At 36.7% G+C, this 19,083-nt stretch overlaps 1 protein-coding gene and 1 long non-coding RNA gene across 4 annotated transcripts; one reads left to right on the top strand and one right to left on the bottom strand.

The window, feature by feature from the left end:
* Nucleotides 1–479: 479 nt before the first annotated feature.
* On the bottom strand, nucleotides 480–1,913 carry LOC138312961 (protein unc-13 homolog C-like). The gene has a single exon (XM_069253662.1). The coding sequence runs from the start codon at nucleotides 1,678–1,680 to the stop codon at nucleotides 901–903; it is 780 nt and encodes a 259-aa protein (XP_069109763.1). The 5' UTR covers nucleotides 1,681–1,913; the 3' UTR covers nucleotides 480–900.
* Nucleotides 1,914–2,924: 1,011 nt separating this feature from the next.
* Nucleotides 2,925–5,437, top strand: LOC138312960 (uncharacterized). Of its 3 annotated transcripts, none has more exons than XR_011207099.1 (3): nucleotides 2,925–3,199; nucleotides 3,439–4,307; nucleotides 4,685–5,436. It is a non-coding gene; the product is annotated as an uncharacterized lncRNA (long non-coding RNA). The 3 variants fall into 3 exon arrangements; XR_011207101.1 differs by having other exon boundaries at nucleotides 2,926–3,199; nucleotides 3,439–4,253; nucleotides 4,685–5,437; XR_011207100.1 differs by lacking the exon at nucleotides 4,685–5,436 and having other exon boundaries at nucleotides 2,942–3,199; nucleotides 3,439–3,589; nucleotides 4,101–4,543.
* The last annotated feature ends 13,646 nt before the right edge of the window (nucleotides 5,438–19,083 follow it).

Below are 19,083 nucleotides of genomic sequence, written 5' to 3'. Positions count from 1 at the left end.
GTCGCCAAGACCCTGACAGTTGGCCGAGAATATGTTTACGCTACTCATGTTACATGTGGGAAAAGATAGTAAGTTATGAGGCTTGAATCTCCCCAGAAAGATAAAGAAGGAAAGAAAGGAAAAGCAGATTTTAAATTCTTATCCATTGGTCAATAGGCATTAGACCACGACTCACCGTAGAGGGACCCTAGAACAGAACAAACATATCATCGAGACTCCATTATCGCCGGAAGTACTTTTCTAAATAATATGAGTCATAGTCAAACGTATGCTTGAAAATGTACCCCAACCTATTGAAGACAAACGTATAAATGACTAGGATTGGAACACTAATATAATCGAATATGGAGCGGACGACTGTCCGTATCCTAAATTGCTAAGGACGTAAGAGTAAGACAGAGTTGCCGTTCGTGCGGTATAGTTATAATGTAGGCATAGAACAAATATGATAAATCAAGTAACAGAAGACGGGAGGGGAAAGAAGGGTGGAAAACATTGAAATTTGCAAATACAACGTATTCTAAATTTGCAGTATATGAAAATAAAATCACTACTGTAGAAACAAACGTTATATGAGCATCATTTAGAAAAAAAAATGCACCTCATAGGTACATACAAATTGTGTATGTAAATGTCATTATAGAGAGAGGTAAAATATTACGACAAACAAACTCACCTTTCGAAAAACAGAATATCGTATCCATCCATTTAAGAAGAATGGGAAAAAACAACTCACTATTCCATTTCACACACACCAAAACTTAAATAAATAGCAATCGTTGTTAGACACGTATTGAATAAGAACACTACTTTCGAAACGAACTCGTACATGTATACATAGTATATGGTCAACAGGGCATTTAAAGCCAAGTCACGGTCGACCAGTCACCACAATATCCATCAAATTCTCCTGTAATTAAAGTTCGCATCGTTTTCCAGAAACTGATTAGTTAGTTTTGTGTCAGGAAACAGTCGTCTCTTTTTTCCATTCTTTAGGATAACGTAAAGTTTGCCATCAACACTATATGAGTTCTGTACACAGTCTACCTTAAATGCGTCTTTCAATCTCTGCTGATTAGTTTTTGTAAGGTCCTCGAAAATAGTGATTCCGGAGCCCTTCAGTTTCCGCCTGGACCTGGTTATTTCGTGTTTCTTGCGCCTGTGAGTGAACTTCACTATGATGCTTCTTTTCCTGGCATTATCGAATTTCCCCAGTCTGTGCGCTATGTCTATGTCGTGGGGCTGGAGGGGCACATTGAGCTTGGTGTTGACGAGCTCAACCACTTTCTTCACACATTCCTCCACAGATTCTTTATCAGAGTTGTCTTGGAGCCCGTTAATCCGTATAGAGTTTTTCCGACCGTGTTGTTCTAGGTCGTTATAGCGTTCCTCAAGATCACTGATAATTTCATCTGAATCGGCTTGTCTCTGCTCAAGAAGACACAATTTGTCCTTAAGTTCTTCGTTTTCTGTTTCAAGCGAGTTGATTCTTCCTTTGAGTGAATTTACGAGCTCTTCGTTTTCACGATGTATTTGAGTCTGTAATTCTTCTTTCATGTTTGCAATCACAGAGTTCAAAAATTCCTTTGTTGCGAAATTGTCAAGTTTCCGACACACTATATCCAGTCTGTCGGAAATCGTTACACTATCTCTGGATGTTGTTCTTCTGGAGTTGGACATCGTGAAAGGTATATAATAATAAATAGTATATATATGTACTAGTCCGGTAATGAACACAATAGTTACATGGAGAGTCCGGTGAGTAGTGGTCACCGCGCACTATGTCAAGCCATCGCCACTAAAAAGTACACCAAAAGCGACATTTTCCTCGAAGTTTTCGAATCAATAATCCAGTAATGAATAGAGAAATGTCTTCTAATAATCCATGACAAAAGTCGTAGAAAGGAGTCATATAAAATCGCCAAGAATGATATATTGTTATTAATGCTGTGAATGTAAGGAGTTATTTTATGAATTACAAGGAAGATTTCTTTTCCTTACGGTAGCTTTTCAGACATAGCAGCCGTCAGTGCTTGGTAGTAATTACATATTGTATGACGTATCTATCTGTAGTCTAAACACAAATTCTAGTAGAATCTAGTACATTTTCTGGTGAACCATGATTTAAAAAATCATAAAAAATGCCATTTATTTTAGAAACATGTCTAAACAAATTCTAAATTGCTGGGTCACCGGTCGGTTCAGAAACTACGCCGCCTTGTCAATCACCTGTATTACTGACACGTGTCGTTAGAGCTAGCCAGCCAATGAGCAGTTGAATTTATATATCGTTAAGATCATCCTGTTTGATAATAATCCTCTCAGGGTGACATTTCCACAATACCACGCAAGTTAAAATATCTGCCAGTACCGGGTAAATTATATATTTTTTCTGATGTGCTACATGTAAATGCAACCATGATTATATGAGGCAAAAATAGAAGAAAAAAATAGCAATATAAATAGCGCTGTTAAACAATATTTATTCGTACATTAGTTATATTTGAATATATGATTTACTTGTAATAAAACAAAAATTAACGCGTGTTTTCTTGACAAAAACCCACCTGTTTTTTCTCAATCTTCTTTGTCTGTCTATTGAATTTCTGTTTGAAAGTTATTTTCTACTGGTTACAGACTTGTTTTTCAAAAACCAGAAAGGCTTTGGCACAAGCAATCGGTTACTAAGAAGGTAATTTTGTGCGATACCAGGGGCTTAGATCTACTATATACGTCGATGGTGATATCTCCATTCACGAGTGTCACTGCGCTTCCGGTAATCCCGCATGCTCGGATGCTACAAACCACACGATCTAAATATAGCACAATCACACCACTCACTGTATCAGCTACCTGTGTCAGCCGTACTGATCACGGCGCGGCTAGACAAGTACGTTTGTCAACGGTATACAATCGCGACATCTCGGAGTAATTTCCGTGAATCTTCAGAAATATATCACCTCGAGTGCATGCATGGAGGGGCACGTGGTATGTTCACGTGGTATGTACGTCATATTCCAAAATGGCTGCGCCCATGTATTGGCATGGAATCAACACGAAGGAAAGCACTACGTTTTTGTTTGATGTGTTCTAGCACAACAATGCGTCCGTATAATGTACTAAACCAGAAATACAAATCTGAAGATGTTTGTGATAAACTAGAGATGGGACATGCAGTTCCTAAGACCACGCGAAAAAGGTGAATATATGCGATTCTTGTTTGAATTAAAAACTGAAGAATGAAGTATAATTAGGCCTATTTTGTTAAGAGTTCTGTTTTAAATATGCAGTTCGTGTACACTATATAGTATATACAGATATGTTTATGCTATTATTAGTTTAGTTTAGTGCTTGTAATTTATCTATGTACATGTATCAATGTAAGTGATTGAAAAGACAAATAAATTGATATTGCATGTTGATGTTTTTTTTTTTCAGAAGGAGAGAATTTATTTCACAATCACAAAGACGGCATAGAAATGAGATCGTATATTCCTTGGGTGATCCGGTGATCCATATGCACTTAACAGAGGAATAACAGTATGGCACACAGAAAGTAGCAGTAGATCTACCACTTCAAAATGATTATGTAAATTTTATATCCATGGTATATCTCAAGGATTTATACGTCCTTGTATATCTGTATTGCATTAATGCACAAGATAAAAATATCTTCTTGTTTTGATAAATATATTATGTAAATGAATTATAAGCGAATGAAGTAGAGCCATGACAGAGATACAATTATGCTGTACAGTATATATAGTTATATAATATTGTATGTGAATATCTTCATTTTATTCAATTATAATACTGCATCATGTATTCCTAAGAGTAAGATACATGCAACACAATACCTGAACAAAACATATATGCACAGGGGTTTGACATTCTGCCAAAAATATATACATGTATATATATGTACTGCATTGTATGTATTATTGCGTGCATGTATGGAACATTTATAAGTTCACATTATTTTTTATTCAATCTTCAAGTCTAATACTGTTTTGATATCTGGATCATCACAAAATGTAACTTACCTATAGCCTAGGTACAATTATGTTTCAAATACTGTTGATGGTATTTTTGTTTTGCAGGCCTATAAAGATTGACATATGTAAAGGCCATTACTTATCACTTCAAAATATGGGATGTCAAAGATGCACCATGTATGCAGTCATCAAAACTAAGAGGAGACATTACCTTATCCAGCGAAACAGGAATACAGCATAATGGAGGAGATTCTGAATGTACATGAATGCCTATATAGATGTGCATGTATATATGTATTGTCTCTTGAAAAGGTGTCAGCAAATCTTCATTTTTTCCATTGCATATTATTTTCTTAACAAGCATTTGATATGATCTGAGCCTCTGAGGACAGTTAAGTGATTAAAATGTCTGGTTTAGGTTTTAATGACTAAGTCAGAAATATTTTGAATTGTCATAATAAGATCACTTGCTTGATCAAGAACAGCTATAGTTTTCCCCAAGTTTGTCTATTTTGTAGATATTTGCTTCCATTAATATTACAAATACATACTACTTATTATGAAAAAAAGCATGACAATTCTTTGTGACGAAGAAGTGTAAGGTGCAATGCAACAGTAAAATATAAAGCTTGAAATATTTATGCTTTTACTGATCAATAGTTTACCAGTATCTGATTTTCTCGTTCCAGGTAAAGTTATCAAAAGATACCACTGAATACCATGAGATCAGTTTGTTTTGGATGTGACCGCACATAGCATAAGATAAATGGAAAAGACACAAGTTTAAGGCGTTCTGGAATCCCTTGTCAAAGCAACAACCTTTTAATACACCTGTGTGTCCAATTCGAAAAAGTGGCCCTACCAATCTTAGATATTGTAGAATAACTGTCACTAAAACATACCAGTTCATCAGACTTTTTAGTAACCTAATTGACTTTGAGATTTCACTATTGAATAGAACATCAATTGCCAAATTGATAAGTAAATAAATAGAAAAAGTATTAAAATCAAAGATTCTGATTTCTTCAAAGGTAATTTAGCATACAGGGTACAACCTACTTAATAATATATGGAAAATCAAAAATATTTACTTTTCTTGTCCAAGTGTTTTCATTTGATAATATGTACAGTATGTATAGTTTCCCTTCAAGCCAAGTACTGGTATACATGTAAAAAAAGACATTAAAATTATGTATTTAGTATTAAATAGCTGTGGTATTATGTGATTTAAATACTTATTACCCAGTACTCCTGTTAATTCTTTAGAGAAAAAAACCCCAACAAACTACAAGATATTCTATTGGAGCTGCAGTGCATGTGAATGGGTGCATGGTTAAGATATGACAAAATACAACAAGACACTCAATGTCACAGAGTTTGAATCCCATTTGTGGCAGTTTTCCTGTATTAATGCTGTTTTTTTGTGTTTTTCTCTAGGTACTCTAGATTTCTTCGATCCTGGCTATTAAACATGCTAATCAAACCACACCAAGCAACAAAGTATCTGTTTTCTTTTTCACACACTCACCAAAAACATCCTAACCAAAGACCTAGAGTCAGAATTCATTATTAAAATCAAAATAGTTCTTTTATTCCTAATGACTTCCTACTTTTCTTACATCAAGATACATTGGAACCCAGGTATAATGAAATCCTCGCCAGAGAATGGAGTACAAATTGTAGCTAACACTTGTGTATGTACATTATGTACATGGAAATCATTCCAATATGACTTGAAACAATAAAACAGTTTAGCATCAGCATTTCTTTCAATATTTGATATGTAGATGTTTCAACATTTGAGATATAGATGTTGATTATTGTAAATTCTGCCTTAGCACAATCATTGTATAAAGACCACCTGCTTATAATTTTTAAACCACTTTTAAGTGTCTAAAATGGATGTTTATAACACAATTTGGTCTGTGTATAAAGTGTAAAGATTTATATTATAGATAAGTTTGACTATAGTTATCAAATGTACACAAAAACACAGTACATCAGATGTGTCCTCTAGTAAATAGATTACTTTTACATTTAAAAAGTTTGAGGCAGAGTGGTCAAGGTGTTCTAACAGTACTACTACTCCTTCACCTCTGGGTTTCAAGTTTGAACCCTAATAGGAAAGCTACCTGTACCAAAGTACTGATCATCGGTTTATTGATCTTCTCTAGATAATTCAGCTTCCTCCAACTAAACATGGTACAAGGTAATCTCACCAAGGTACAATTTAATAGGCAGTAAAGATCTTTGCAAATACTCACTTAGGGTAAGAGAAAAAAAATTGTTCACTCTCTTTTGGTGAGGGGAGATCTCGCCCCTCGGGATAAGATTTTTTATACTTTTTGTTTGACAACTTAAGAATTTTACTCCTTGGTTTGTTATTCTGTCTCAGCCCCAAGGGGTTTTATGATTTTATTACTTTTTAATATATATTGGTTCTTTGGTAGTATGCGTTAACGTTGGAAAAATAATACTGTATTATAAGTCCTAGGCCAATCAAATATAACCTAAAGATCCTTGGAGAGTCTGAAAAGAGTGTCCTTTACCAGATGTGAGGGAAACTTCTATATGTAGGGTCTTTAAGTCCAAAATCATATCTAATCATCTTATGATGTTTAGAAATATTAAGTTTGGGGAGTCTAATTGATACATACCAGTCGTCCGTGTTCGCTTATTTATACATACCTTTTAATATTGAAAATACAGAAAAACATGGTTAAAATTAACATGTGGAGAACAACAAAACAACTTTGTTATACAAATATACTTTCAGTAGTTTGTTATATGCAAGTTCGAATCCAGGTAATGCCAGGTACAGGCCGCTGGTCAGTGGCTTTTCTCCGGGTACTCTTGCTTTTCTCCACCAACAAACCTGGCACGTCCTAACATGACACTATACAAGAAGACACAACACGAATATACCGCAGTCTCCCAAAACACGCACCTCGCACAACATACACGCAGCACACCGCATACATGGGAGGCCGTCCTGACATGACCATAGCTGTTAATAGGACGTTAATAAATAAAACAAACAAATATTGCTACATATATATGAAGTGCACACTGTATACAGTGTATCCATTAAACTGACATGACTTTGCAAATCAAATCATGCTTTAATTCAGGATTTATTTTACAATTAAAACATTTAATCAAATTTTTTTTTCACTTTTGTAGTGCACATAAAACTACCAGGTGTATTGTGGAAAGAGCTATTGGGCAATGAAAGAGAAGGTTCCATGTGCGCATGGAGAGATAAGATTGAGACCTGAGAGAGTCTGTAAATTAATCACAGCTTGTGGCATTCTATTTACATTGCTAAATTCTTAAACATGCCACAGCTTGATAATGATGATGATGATGAAGATGGAGATGATGGTAACTGTGAGGGTGATGCTAATAGTATCCAAGAGGACCCTGCTGATGGCAGAACCTACAGAACCCATTTTGTCTGTAATCATTACTGATGTAAGCTCAACATTATTTGATTTTTAAGTCCTTTGCAAAGCGGCTTTAGAAACCGCAGGGGACGGTAGACAACTAAGTTAGACTAGAAACATTTATACAAGAAGCATTTGCCAAGAAAGAACATCTTGTGGCCGTATTCTTTGACCTTGAAAAGGCATACGTCACAACTTGGCAATATGGAATCATGAACGATCAATCTGATTAAAATACAGATCCTTATTATCACTACGTTTTAACGGAGTGGTTATAAGGATCTGTATTTTAATCAAATTGATGAACGATCTCCATGATATCGGTGTACGTGGTAAATTGCAGAGGAAAATTATCATTTCAAATTGTTGCATAAAGGTAAAATGTCAACTGTATACTACACAAGCATATATGTGTTGCCGAGGCTAGCAAGACTGACTATGACATTGGTTACACAAAAGCTCATTTCAAATATACACTCATTCAGAATATTTTTTAACCAAATACAGTTAAACTAGAATATATTGAAGTATTCAAATTACCTGGATTCCAATATAATCATTGTAAAAAGGCATTACTAAATCAGGGATTATAACTGTATTAAAATAAAGCAGTTTTTCAATATACCTTATTTCAAACTTAGTTGGTTCATTCTACTGCAATTGCATTGTAGCTTTCCATTTATATCAAATTGATGAGATACTGATGAAATTAGTGAGTTCCTACCTGGGATCAGAGGGACTCCAAGTGTGTCCTTGCCATTGTCACCGCCATTGTCACCTTCGAAAGCCTCAATCAGCTGTGTGATCAGAGTGATTGGTCTCCTAAGCTCCTCATGTTGTACGTCTGCAATGCAGAGTTAATTGTTTTCTAGTCAGGCAATTCATCATATCTGAATCCGATGAATTGCTGATATGCTCAGCCAGCATCTATACAAGAAGACACAATATCAATATACCGCAGTCTCTCAAAACAGGCACCTCGCACAACATACACGCAACATACCGCATACATGGGAGGCCGTCCTTACAAGACCATAGCTGTTAATAGGACGTTAATAAATCAAACAAATCATTCCTCTTGGTAGTCTTGAGTGCTTTCAGATCATCCTGATCCCATTCACAGATGCAATGACTCAGTCGACCCATGAACATGGCATACAACATATGTGAATATGTTGTACATCCAGTTGAGATTCTCCTCATGAAATGCCAGATATCCAGCTTCAGTTGGAGATTGGCCCAGTTCCTGAAGAGTCTCCTGATCGGATACAGAATTTTCCTAAATATACGTTATTTCAGCTTTCATGTTGGTTTGATCCGATGCACATAATTAGTTCTCATAATTCCATTTCCACTGAACTTAGAAAACTTACCTCTTTTCCAGAAAATGGGAGGGATGCTAATTACAGCGAATACTGTACCTATGTGTACAATTGTACATTATAATAATTACCCAGTAAGGATTTCAGCAAAAAAAATAAAGAATAAACAAGAGGCCCAGAGGGCCTGTATCGCTCACCTGGTTTGTAATGCCAAGTAATGTTCTGAATACAGGTTCATTGTTTCTTTTCTGAAGGAATTTTAATATTAACCTCTAAATCCCCTATTGGGCCCCACCCCTCCTTCCCCAGGGGGTCAGAGCCAAAATTTATACAAGTTCTGTTCCCCTTCCCCCAAGGATGTTAATGGCCAAATTTGGTTACAATCCAAGCAAAACTCTAGGACAAGTAGCGATTTATAGGATTTACCTTTATTTCCCCTATTGGGCCCCACTTGTTCTGCCCCCGGGGGGCCAGAGCCAAAATTTATACAAGTTCTGTTTCCCTTCCAAAAAGGATTATTTATGGCCAAATTTGGTTACATTCCATGCAGAACTCTATGACTAGTAGCGATTTAAAGGATTTACCTTTATTTCCCCTATTGGGCGGCCCCCCCCCCCATCTCCTGCCCCCGGAGGGTCAGAGCCAAAATTTATACAAGCTCTGTTCTCCTACCCCCAAGGATGTTTATGGCCAAATTTGGTTACAATCCATGCAGAACTCTAGGACAAGTACCGGTTTTTAGGATTTACTTATAATTCCCCTATTGGGCCCCGCCCTTCTGCCCCCCGGGACCAGAGCGAAAATTTATACAAACTCAGTTCATATTCTCCCAAGGATATTTCTGGCCAAATTTGGTTACATTCCATGCAGAACTCTGACTAGTAGCGATTTAAAGGATTTACCTCTATTTCCCCTATTGGGCCCCGCCCCTCTTGCCCTTGGGGGATCAGAGCCAAAATTTATACAAGTTCTGTTCCCTTTCCCCCAAGGATGTTTGTGGCTAATTTTGGTTACAATCCATGCAGAACTCTAGGACAAGTAGGGTTTTAAAGGATTTACCTCTATTTCCCCTATTGGACCCTGCCCCTCCTACCCCCGGGGGGTCAGAGCCAAAATTCATACAGTTCTGTTCCCCCTCCCCCAAGGATGTTTGTGGCCAAATTTGGTTACAATCCATGCAGAACTCTAGGACAAGTAGCGATTTATAGGATTTCCTTTATTTCCCCTATTGGGCCCCACCCCTCCTGCCCCCGGGGGGTCAGAGCCAAAATTTATACAAGTTCTGTTCCCCCTCCCCCAAGGATGCTTGTGGCCAAATTTGGTTACAATCCATGCAAAACTCTATGACTAGTAGCGATTTAAAGGAAATGTTGACGGACAGACGGACGGACGGACGACGGACGACGGACGCCGCGCCATGACATAAGCTCACCGGCCCTTCGGGCCAGGTGAGCTAAAAATGACTGTTCTTTCAACAAAAGGCTAAGTAAAAACTTGGACTTACAAATTACTTGGTTAATATTGAGAGTCTGATTTCATAACATGTGCATTGGAAAGATATTTGTATTAATTATGAAATTTATATACCCAGTATTTATAAACAAATAACATTAACATTTAATGTTTGACATAAGCTTTGTCTCTTCCAACAATAATGTGACTGACTGGATTTATTGTAAGGTTTTAATTATCGATCTTAACTCTAAAGATGCTCAACCGCCGACAGAGCATACTGATAATATGAATAGAAATTGGTGTTCAATCGTGCATATATATGTCTAATTAACACAACAAATAATATAAAACAATAAAGATGCTCAACCGCCGACAGAGCATACTGATAATATGAATAGAAATTGGTGTTCAATCGTGCATATATATGTCTAATTAACACAACAAATATAATAATATAGAACAATTTATTTTGCCTTGGGTACATGCGCAATCAGCACTTCATTTCATATAGGTTATAGTGTCACGGATTTTTTTCGGGATGCAATTAATTATTTTTCATATTTTTAACTTTAAGTAAAATTAGAAGCTTAAACTTTTCAATGGTGGTAATGGTTTAAAGTAAGTAACTTTAATTTGTAACTGAAGAAAAATAATTCGTCTGCTCCTGATTTTGATAGTGAAAAATACCATTTGTCATCGGTGGAGCATCTTTAAAAACAAAATAAAATTATGAAATTAACTTTTCACAGCGACCCTTACCTGCAAACTTCCTAGCTTGCCTCCTCTCAATCTCAGCAATCAGTGCTGCAAAACAAAAAATAACAAGTAGTTACATTAATGATGCATTGTATCTTTGTGTTGACTTTGGTTGTTCAAGAACAAAAACTCTGCTAAATCACACTTGAAAACTACAAGCATCAATTACAATTGATATCTGCAATCCTAAATTTTGTGTACAGTAATAATGAAAATATAGAAGTTTAATTATAATTCTCAACGTGGTTCGCTCTGTTGTAGCTACTGTTGTAGCGGAAAAGATATCACCTTCTGACTGACTTTTCCGCTACTGCAAGGTCCCTCTATAAATGTGTGGGAAACCAAATCAGGTACGACCGACCATCGATTATGTCTAGTCAAAAATTATTCCGATCAAACACGGCTTTGACACATACCTGGCCATGGCTGTTAGTAGGGGATGTTATTCTAGCTGTAGACGTCCAGTTTTTAACTTTTTAACCATTATTTAATCAGATAGATGCATTTGAATCCAATGTTGACAATTTCTCGGCTAAAATCGAGCGACATTTTGTAAACTACCACCGCGCATGCGCCAGTCTCCGAGAACATTACTTGTGAGGCCCATTAGGGGTGATGATATTTCCATTATGTCTTGCAGGCCTACAAATGTTCATACAACACATCAAGGATTTATAAGTCCTTGAACACATACTATGGACAGACAGGCAATTTGATTATAAATATATATAAAAACATGAAAAAGAGGAAAAGAACTTTTTTTTATTTTATTCTTTAAGTTAAAAAGATGTAACAAAAAAAAAAAAAAAAAAACATAGTTTGTTTGAAAAACTGTTCAATTCATCATCAGCATTTTTTATTGTTTTTATTTTTAGAATGATTAATTATTATCTTTTATGTCAAACTTATTGAATTTATATTTATTTGGAAAGTGCATACATGTGTTTCCATTTTTTTTCAAAACTCAACTGCAGGATTTTTCTGTAGTTTGTTTACATGTACATGTAAGCCTAACAACATTAAACATAATAAACCAAGCTAATTATAAAGTTTAAACTTGATTTGAATTGTAGGTGATTTTCTTTGATGTCAAATTAAATTCTGATTGGTTGGAAATGGAAGATATTCTTAATGTTTTCTTCATCAACACACATTAACATGGTAAAGTTATTTGGAAATGCAGAATATAATTTATATAAAATGTGGCTTGTGTATCGACAGAAGAAATGCACGTGTATGAAATTTTATTGATATTGATTATAAGTACAAGAATAATAAAAAATATGAGAACAGAGAAAATCACGAATAGTTTCTGATGCTAGAATTTATAAGAATATTTCCACAAATATCCATTCTAAATGATAATGTCAAAGTCAAAATTGTATTACCCATGCGTTCTACAATTTATAAATATACATGTACTGTGTGCATTGTTAAAAAATGCAAAAAAAAATCAATAAAAAATCATGGACAATATGTCAAGACATATTGGAATCAGACAAGATAAGAGTCATTTACTTAAGAAATATATCATTAATTATGAAAAGAAATCTGATACAAATCATTTATTTATTTTATATAGGCAGAGATTTAAATAGTATAATATTATAAGACTCTTTCATATGTACACATGGAGGATAGGGGTATTCCACCCGAGGGGTCAGAAAATGTGGTAAGACCCGAGGCTTGCCGAGGGTATTACCACATTTTCTGACCCCGAGGGTGGAATATCCCCTATCCTCCATGTGTACATATGAAAGAGTCTTTTTCTCTCATATCATTACCAAATTTCCGTTAAAATACCTGCCGGTCCCTCATTTTACTTCATTTTTTCCGATTTTTTATTACATAATTTTATGCTAAAACAATAAGATATCCTTGAAAAGCATACCCGTTTTTGGCAAACTGAAAGTTTGCGGACAAAATAAGATCCTTTTGTTGTATCTTATCTGGGTGAATGTATAATTCTCTTAAAAATATTTCGCGGCCTGACCGACTTTTTTCCTGTACCCGATCACATGGTACACGTTTGCGTACATCCGCGAAATATATAGCGCCAATGTACAAAACAAAAAACAATCAAAGAGAAAAGATTGATTTTGTGTGGCACATGTATTTCAGTTCTAACTACAAATTTGTTGTCATTTTGAAGAAACGTAGCGGTAATTTTCACTGTTTTGTCACTTCAGTCAAAGCACTGCGTCATACGTGACGTCACGACTTTCGTCGGAACTCCATTCTGATATTGGCGGTCAAGGCTTCTCCGAGTCGCTCTCGATCACCATGATCAGACGATGTTTTGATTTTGGAGCTTGTTTTGTTGTATCAACATTTTTCACAGTTGTTCATATGGGATCCAGCGAACATGATTTCGATACGAGTGTCCGACCTTTGTTGTGATACAGGATTGTACGTATTTAAACGTGATTCTTGTTTAGAAGCAAAGCGGAGGACTGTTCTCGCTCAGATGGTAGGCTATCGTACGTTAACTATAATATGTGGTTTTCATGTTCGACAGCATGTTTGAAATCATCAATTTGTGTCTATCATTCAGAGTTCTATAATCATTTAGCGATTGTGTGTGATGTCAGTAAGTTAACAGAAACATTCATGCTACAGTACGGGACATGATAGTCGGTCATTTTTGGACTTAGGCCTAACCGGATGACGTGACACAGGGGCACGCAACATATTCATTAATGATTACGCCTAGTAGATATACATGTACGTCATATTCTAATAGGATACGATGCACACATGATCAAAATATTATATATATTAACAGCATTTACGTGCCCCTGTGCAACAGGTAGGCCTAGATGGCATATTTCAACAGTTGTCTCCATGTAACACAAATTAATCCGCGCGCGTGAAATGCCATGTAAGATAGATTTATCTTACATAGCTATCTTACATGGGCAAACTCTATATAACATAGCCTGATATGAGAGAAATAAATATCTAATATAGGCCTATATATATTTGTTTAATCTTAAATTAATTTCTTACTACCCATTTTATTTCTCAGAATGCTTAAAGAAACTTAAATATTGTGTATTCATTTTAGTGATTTTACTATTTGATTTCATTTTAAAAATGACATCGCCAAAATACCCGAACTTTTAGACCTACTCCTTTCATACGACTCATATATGAGTGTCCCCCATGGGGCCTCACAAGTAATGTTCTCGGAGACTGGCGCATGCGCAGCGGTAGTTTACAAAATGTCGCTCGATTTAGTCGAGAAATTGTCAACATCGGATTCAAATGCATCTATCTGATTAAATAATGGTTATAAAGTTAAAAACTCGACGTCTACAGCTAGAATAACATCCCCTACTAACACCCAGGTATGTGTCAAAGCCGTGTTTGATCGGAATAATTTTTGACAAGACATAATCGATGGTCGGTCGTACCTGATTTGGTTTCCCACACCTTTATAGAGGGACCTTGCAGTAGCGGAAAAGTCAGTCAGAAGGTGATATCTTTTCCGCTACAACAGTAACTAGCTCTGCTGTAACATTCTTGATTTTAGAGGCTAACACCTGAGGTGGCAAGGCAGGTCCTTTCATGAGTGAAGATAGCCTTGATGGTATTGGCCTCTTCTGTTCATATCATGCATACTTCAAGGCACCAAATTGGAGAGCGTATTCCCCAAGGACATCTAGGACATTTTCTGTGTCACCACCCTGCTTTCTTACAGCAGCTGCAACCATTCCTGGAGAAATAGGGGCAGTCTATCCTTTTTCCTTATTTTCTCTCTTAACTATGGAGGCTTGTACTGTATCCGAAAGATTCAGACTTCCATCATGGTGTCTTCTGAAATGTGGTTTCATTTTCTGAAATAAAACAATTGCAAATGTATGAAGAACCGTGTTTAATCAAGTATCAACAGCTTGGTTAAAGATTATTAATTCAGTAGACACACCAAAGTCTATAAAAGTGGTAGTTTCTGTTTCTGCTTAGCGCTCAGTATACAGGGAGCGGGACGACTGGTTTGCCTGTTGTCAGTATATTGTTTGTTTGTTTGATTAATTAACGTCCTATTAACAGCTATGGTCATGTAAGGACGGCCTCCCATGTATGCGATGTGTTGCGTGTATGTTATGCGAGGTGCGTGTTTTGGGAGACTGCGGTATATTCATATTGTGTCTTCTTGTATAGTGGAACTGTTGCCCTTTTTATAGTGCTATATCACTGAAGCATGCCGCCGAAGACACCAAGCAACACACCCCACACGGTCACATTATACTGACAACGGGTGAACCAGTCGTCCCACTCCATGTATGCTGAACGCTAAGCAGGAGCAGAAACTACCACTTTTATAGACTTTGGTGTGTCTCGGCCAGGAGACAGAACCCAGAGCCTTCCTCACAGGAGCGAACGCTCAACTCAAGGCCAAAAGTGAGGCGGTGTCAAGGGAGACGTTAGGAAGAACAAAGTTAGTTAGGAAGAAGAGAAAAGATAAGATCCTAAAATTTAGTCGCCTTTTACGATCATGCAATAGGGGCAGCAGGTACAATTCTAACGCCCTACAGTACTTAATGCGTGTAACGTTCCCTCGACACGCACGCGAAACGAAAAACGAAAACGAAAAAACCAAACGCAAACGAACGAAAACGCAAAACGAAGAACGAAAAACGCGTTTCTCTAAACGAAAAACGAAAAAACGCAAGCTATCGAAGATGAACGCAAACGAAAAACGCAAACGAAAAACGAAAGGTAAAATCGCCTAGTAAAAAGAAATCCGATACGCGGATGAGAATCTAGATACGTGATACGACATGGTAATTCGAGTGCCGCATCAAGTCGATTTGTATAGTTGGTTCTGTTTGTTTGTTTAGATATTGATTAAAAGTCGGCTAATAAGACTGCTATTGGTCATGTTAAGGACCGCGCCTCTAACAGGTCGATTGCGGTGTTGTTGCGTGCTATGTTGTGGCGAGTTGAGCTGGTTTCTTGGACGATCTGCAGCGGTCTATGTTCTGAGTTGTGTTCTTCTTGTAGTACTGGAAGGGGGTGGTAACTCGTTGTCATTTGGTATAGTGCTATATTCACTGAGAGGCATGGCGCCGAAGACACCACATCCAACCACTCTCCACTCGGGCTACATTAGACGGACACACGGGAAAAACAGCTCGTCCCACTTTCCCTGTATGCTGAACGATAAGCTGGTAGCAGAATCTACGCACTCTTTTATAGACTTTGGTGTGGTCACTGGCAGGGGACAGCACCCTAAGCCGTCCTCACTAGGGGCGTAACGCTCAACCCTGCAAGGCCTAAAAGTTGAGAAGCTGTGCCAAGGGAGGCATTAGGAAAGATTAAGGTCATGTTTAGCGAAGAAGAGAAAAGATAAGATCCTCCAATTTAGTCGCATTTTTACGATCATGCAATAGGGGACAGCAGTGTACAATTTCGTAGACGGCCCTACACTGCAGGCGCTGCAGAGTAGTGAATAGTGGATCGGCTGGAATTTAGTCTTTATATATTTACGTAGATCCCTGGATTAGTACTATAATATCTGTTGATCACTGCAAGTAGCCAATGTAATCTATGGACTTGTTTGTATGAGTTTTTGTTTGATTTGTATTGATGTATTAACGTCGCTAAATTCAACAGCGTATGGCTCATGTATGGGACTGAGCTCTCCCATCTATCGCGATTGTGGTTGACGTGTATGGTGTGTGCGAGGGGGGGGAGTGTGTGTCTTGGTAGACTGTGAAATTGCGGTACTTATTTGTTCACCTTGCTGGCATGTCACGGGCCCAGGGCACAATTACAAAAGCTTTGATCACGGGTGTACTAAACAAAGGACGCATGCACTGTATACATAAATGTACGTCCTTGCTGTAACCGGTACGGCTTGCATAAATGATAAAACCGTAATTGTAATAACAGGTAACAAACACTGAACAAACGATTGGCATACATGTACAACAATATAGGCCATTTTATCAGTATCATTATAAAAAAAAACACTTAGAAATTATATAACTACAAAATTAAATATATTTAAAAAAATATTATACATATACATGATTTAACATTTGACAATCATTTTCATGAGTAAAAATGGAGCACTAATTATGTATCTCTTTCAGCGAATAAGATGTCTGTAATTATCACAACACGAGCCAATGATAGGCATTTACATGTTAGAATGGAAATTAACGAATTGCATCAAGTGCGTTACAACTGTATAGGTACACTTGGTATTAAAAAAGATGTCAGTCGGAGATCATACTAGTCTCTTGCAAAAGGTTCTTATCGTAATGTACTGTACTTCCTCCGAATATGGATTTTAAAGTTCACCATATCAATTTGATCCACATGAATCTGATCGGTAATGTTAGAAACTGAGGTTCTTGCAAATATATTGAGACGAATTATATGAAGAAATTCGAATGAACAAATTGTTTAGAAGATGTATTGGAAAATTTAACGTATATTCAATTTCTGGAGGCCACAAAGATAGAGGCGAATATTACGTGAACAAGCAGCAGTCTTGGTTCGATTCATTTATTAATTCATTCTATTATTTTGTTCTTAATACGTTAATTTGGACATTATATAGTTATCTACTAAGGGCATAGATTTGATGTTCTTGTCGGTTATTCCTGGGGTAATTACATGTAGCTGGTACTAGTCTCGAACACGATTTGTGCAGTGACTATGGTTATCGCGACACACAATAACGCTGACTGGTTAGCAGACCGATTTCTCGAACAAATTATTTCAGTAATAGAATATTATGAGTGCATATAGAACAACCGAAGAGGCTATTAACCTAATCGTGATTTTAACTCGTACTAACAATACCTGAGTTAAAATACTCATATAGATAATTTTAGTATTATACAGTTTATTTTTACAATATCTATACCTTTTGAATATGTCTTTTGCTTGATTTAAAATGGACTTACTTGAGTGATTCGGAACATATCACTTATGTATTACAATTCTCATGGGGGTGGTGTGTCTTTATATGTCTATATCTATCGCTTAAAAATATATTAAGAGATAGTATTCACAGAATAGAGACCAAGTGATTTTTTTTTAATTAACTTTACTTGTTAAGTGTTAAGCAAACGTTAAAAGAATTACAAATTTTTTTTTTATCCTAAAGGATTTATGAAGTAACCAAACAGCCACTAGGACTTAGATTATTAGCAGTCAAGTATAGAAATCTCTTGGATTTAACTATTTAAAAAAAAGAAGATGCGACAGCGATGAACAAAGTTGAAAGATCTTTCGGCTGAACAATTTAATATCGCATACCCGTGAATACGATGTCTCTTTGTGTAATAGTATAAAAAAATTTGTATTACTTTGCACATGTTGTTACTCTTGCCACTTTATGGGACCCGTGGAACGAGTATAGCAATAGAATTTGAAAATAAATCCTCCTTTCAGCAAGCCTCAAGTTGAGTAACAAAAATCCATAAACGAGAGCTGGGGCGATTATACTGTGTATGTTAATCAATTAGTTTGTCACTGATCATCAACCCAGAGGGCAACCGCTAGTCCGGCAGCTCTGTGCAAATAACACATTGTCATACTGTGAGTTACGGTCGCAGATGTTTACACTGACTTCATTGTAAGCTTGTCACGTAACGGATAGTTGGTATTTTATTTTTTTTTCTAATTGACCAGAATCGTATTTTTAATGTATTGGAGTCGTCAAGGATTTATTAAGTAGCATATACGAGTGGCGTAGGAAGAATGAACAACGTCCATAGTGGGGGGGGGGGGGGGGGGCAAAGGCCGTCAATATTTTCGTAAACTCAACCCACCCCACCCCCCCCCCGCCACACCTACAGGAGGAGATTAATTCAACTCCCAACCATATAATGTATACATGCTTAATGTACATTTTTCATATATCACTAAATTTGATCCTTGTACACATTTATAGACAGTGGGGTCGTAAAAGGAAATTAACGAATACGCAAATTGGCCAAATTAGCGTGTGAGCGTCGAAGGCGCGAGATGTTGGTGTTTTATAAAGGTGTCTGAGGGTGACCCCGGGAGATGAGTTTGATGTATTTTTATGATTTTGCAATCGCCCGAAAGCGCGTGATTTTGGTGTTTGGGGGGCTCCGGGGGTCT

Source organism: Argopecten irradians, unplaced genomic scaffold (genome assembly GCF_041381155.1).
Source record: "Argopecten irradians isolate NY unplaced genomic scaffold, Ai_NY scaffold_0540, whole genome shotgun sequence".
In the NCBI taxonomy this organism is placed as follows: Eukaryota; Metazoa; Mollusca; class Bivalvia; order Pectinida; family Pectinidae; genus Argopecten; species Argopecten irradians.
This window is presented reverse-complemented; position numbering and strand designations above follow the sequence as displayed.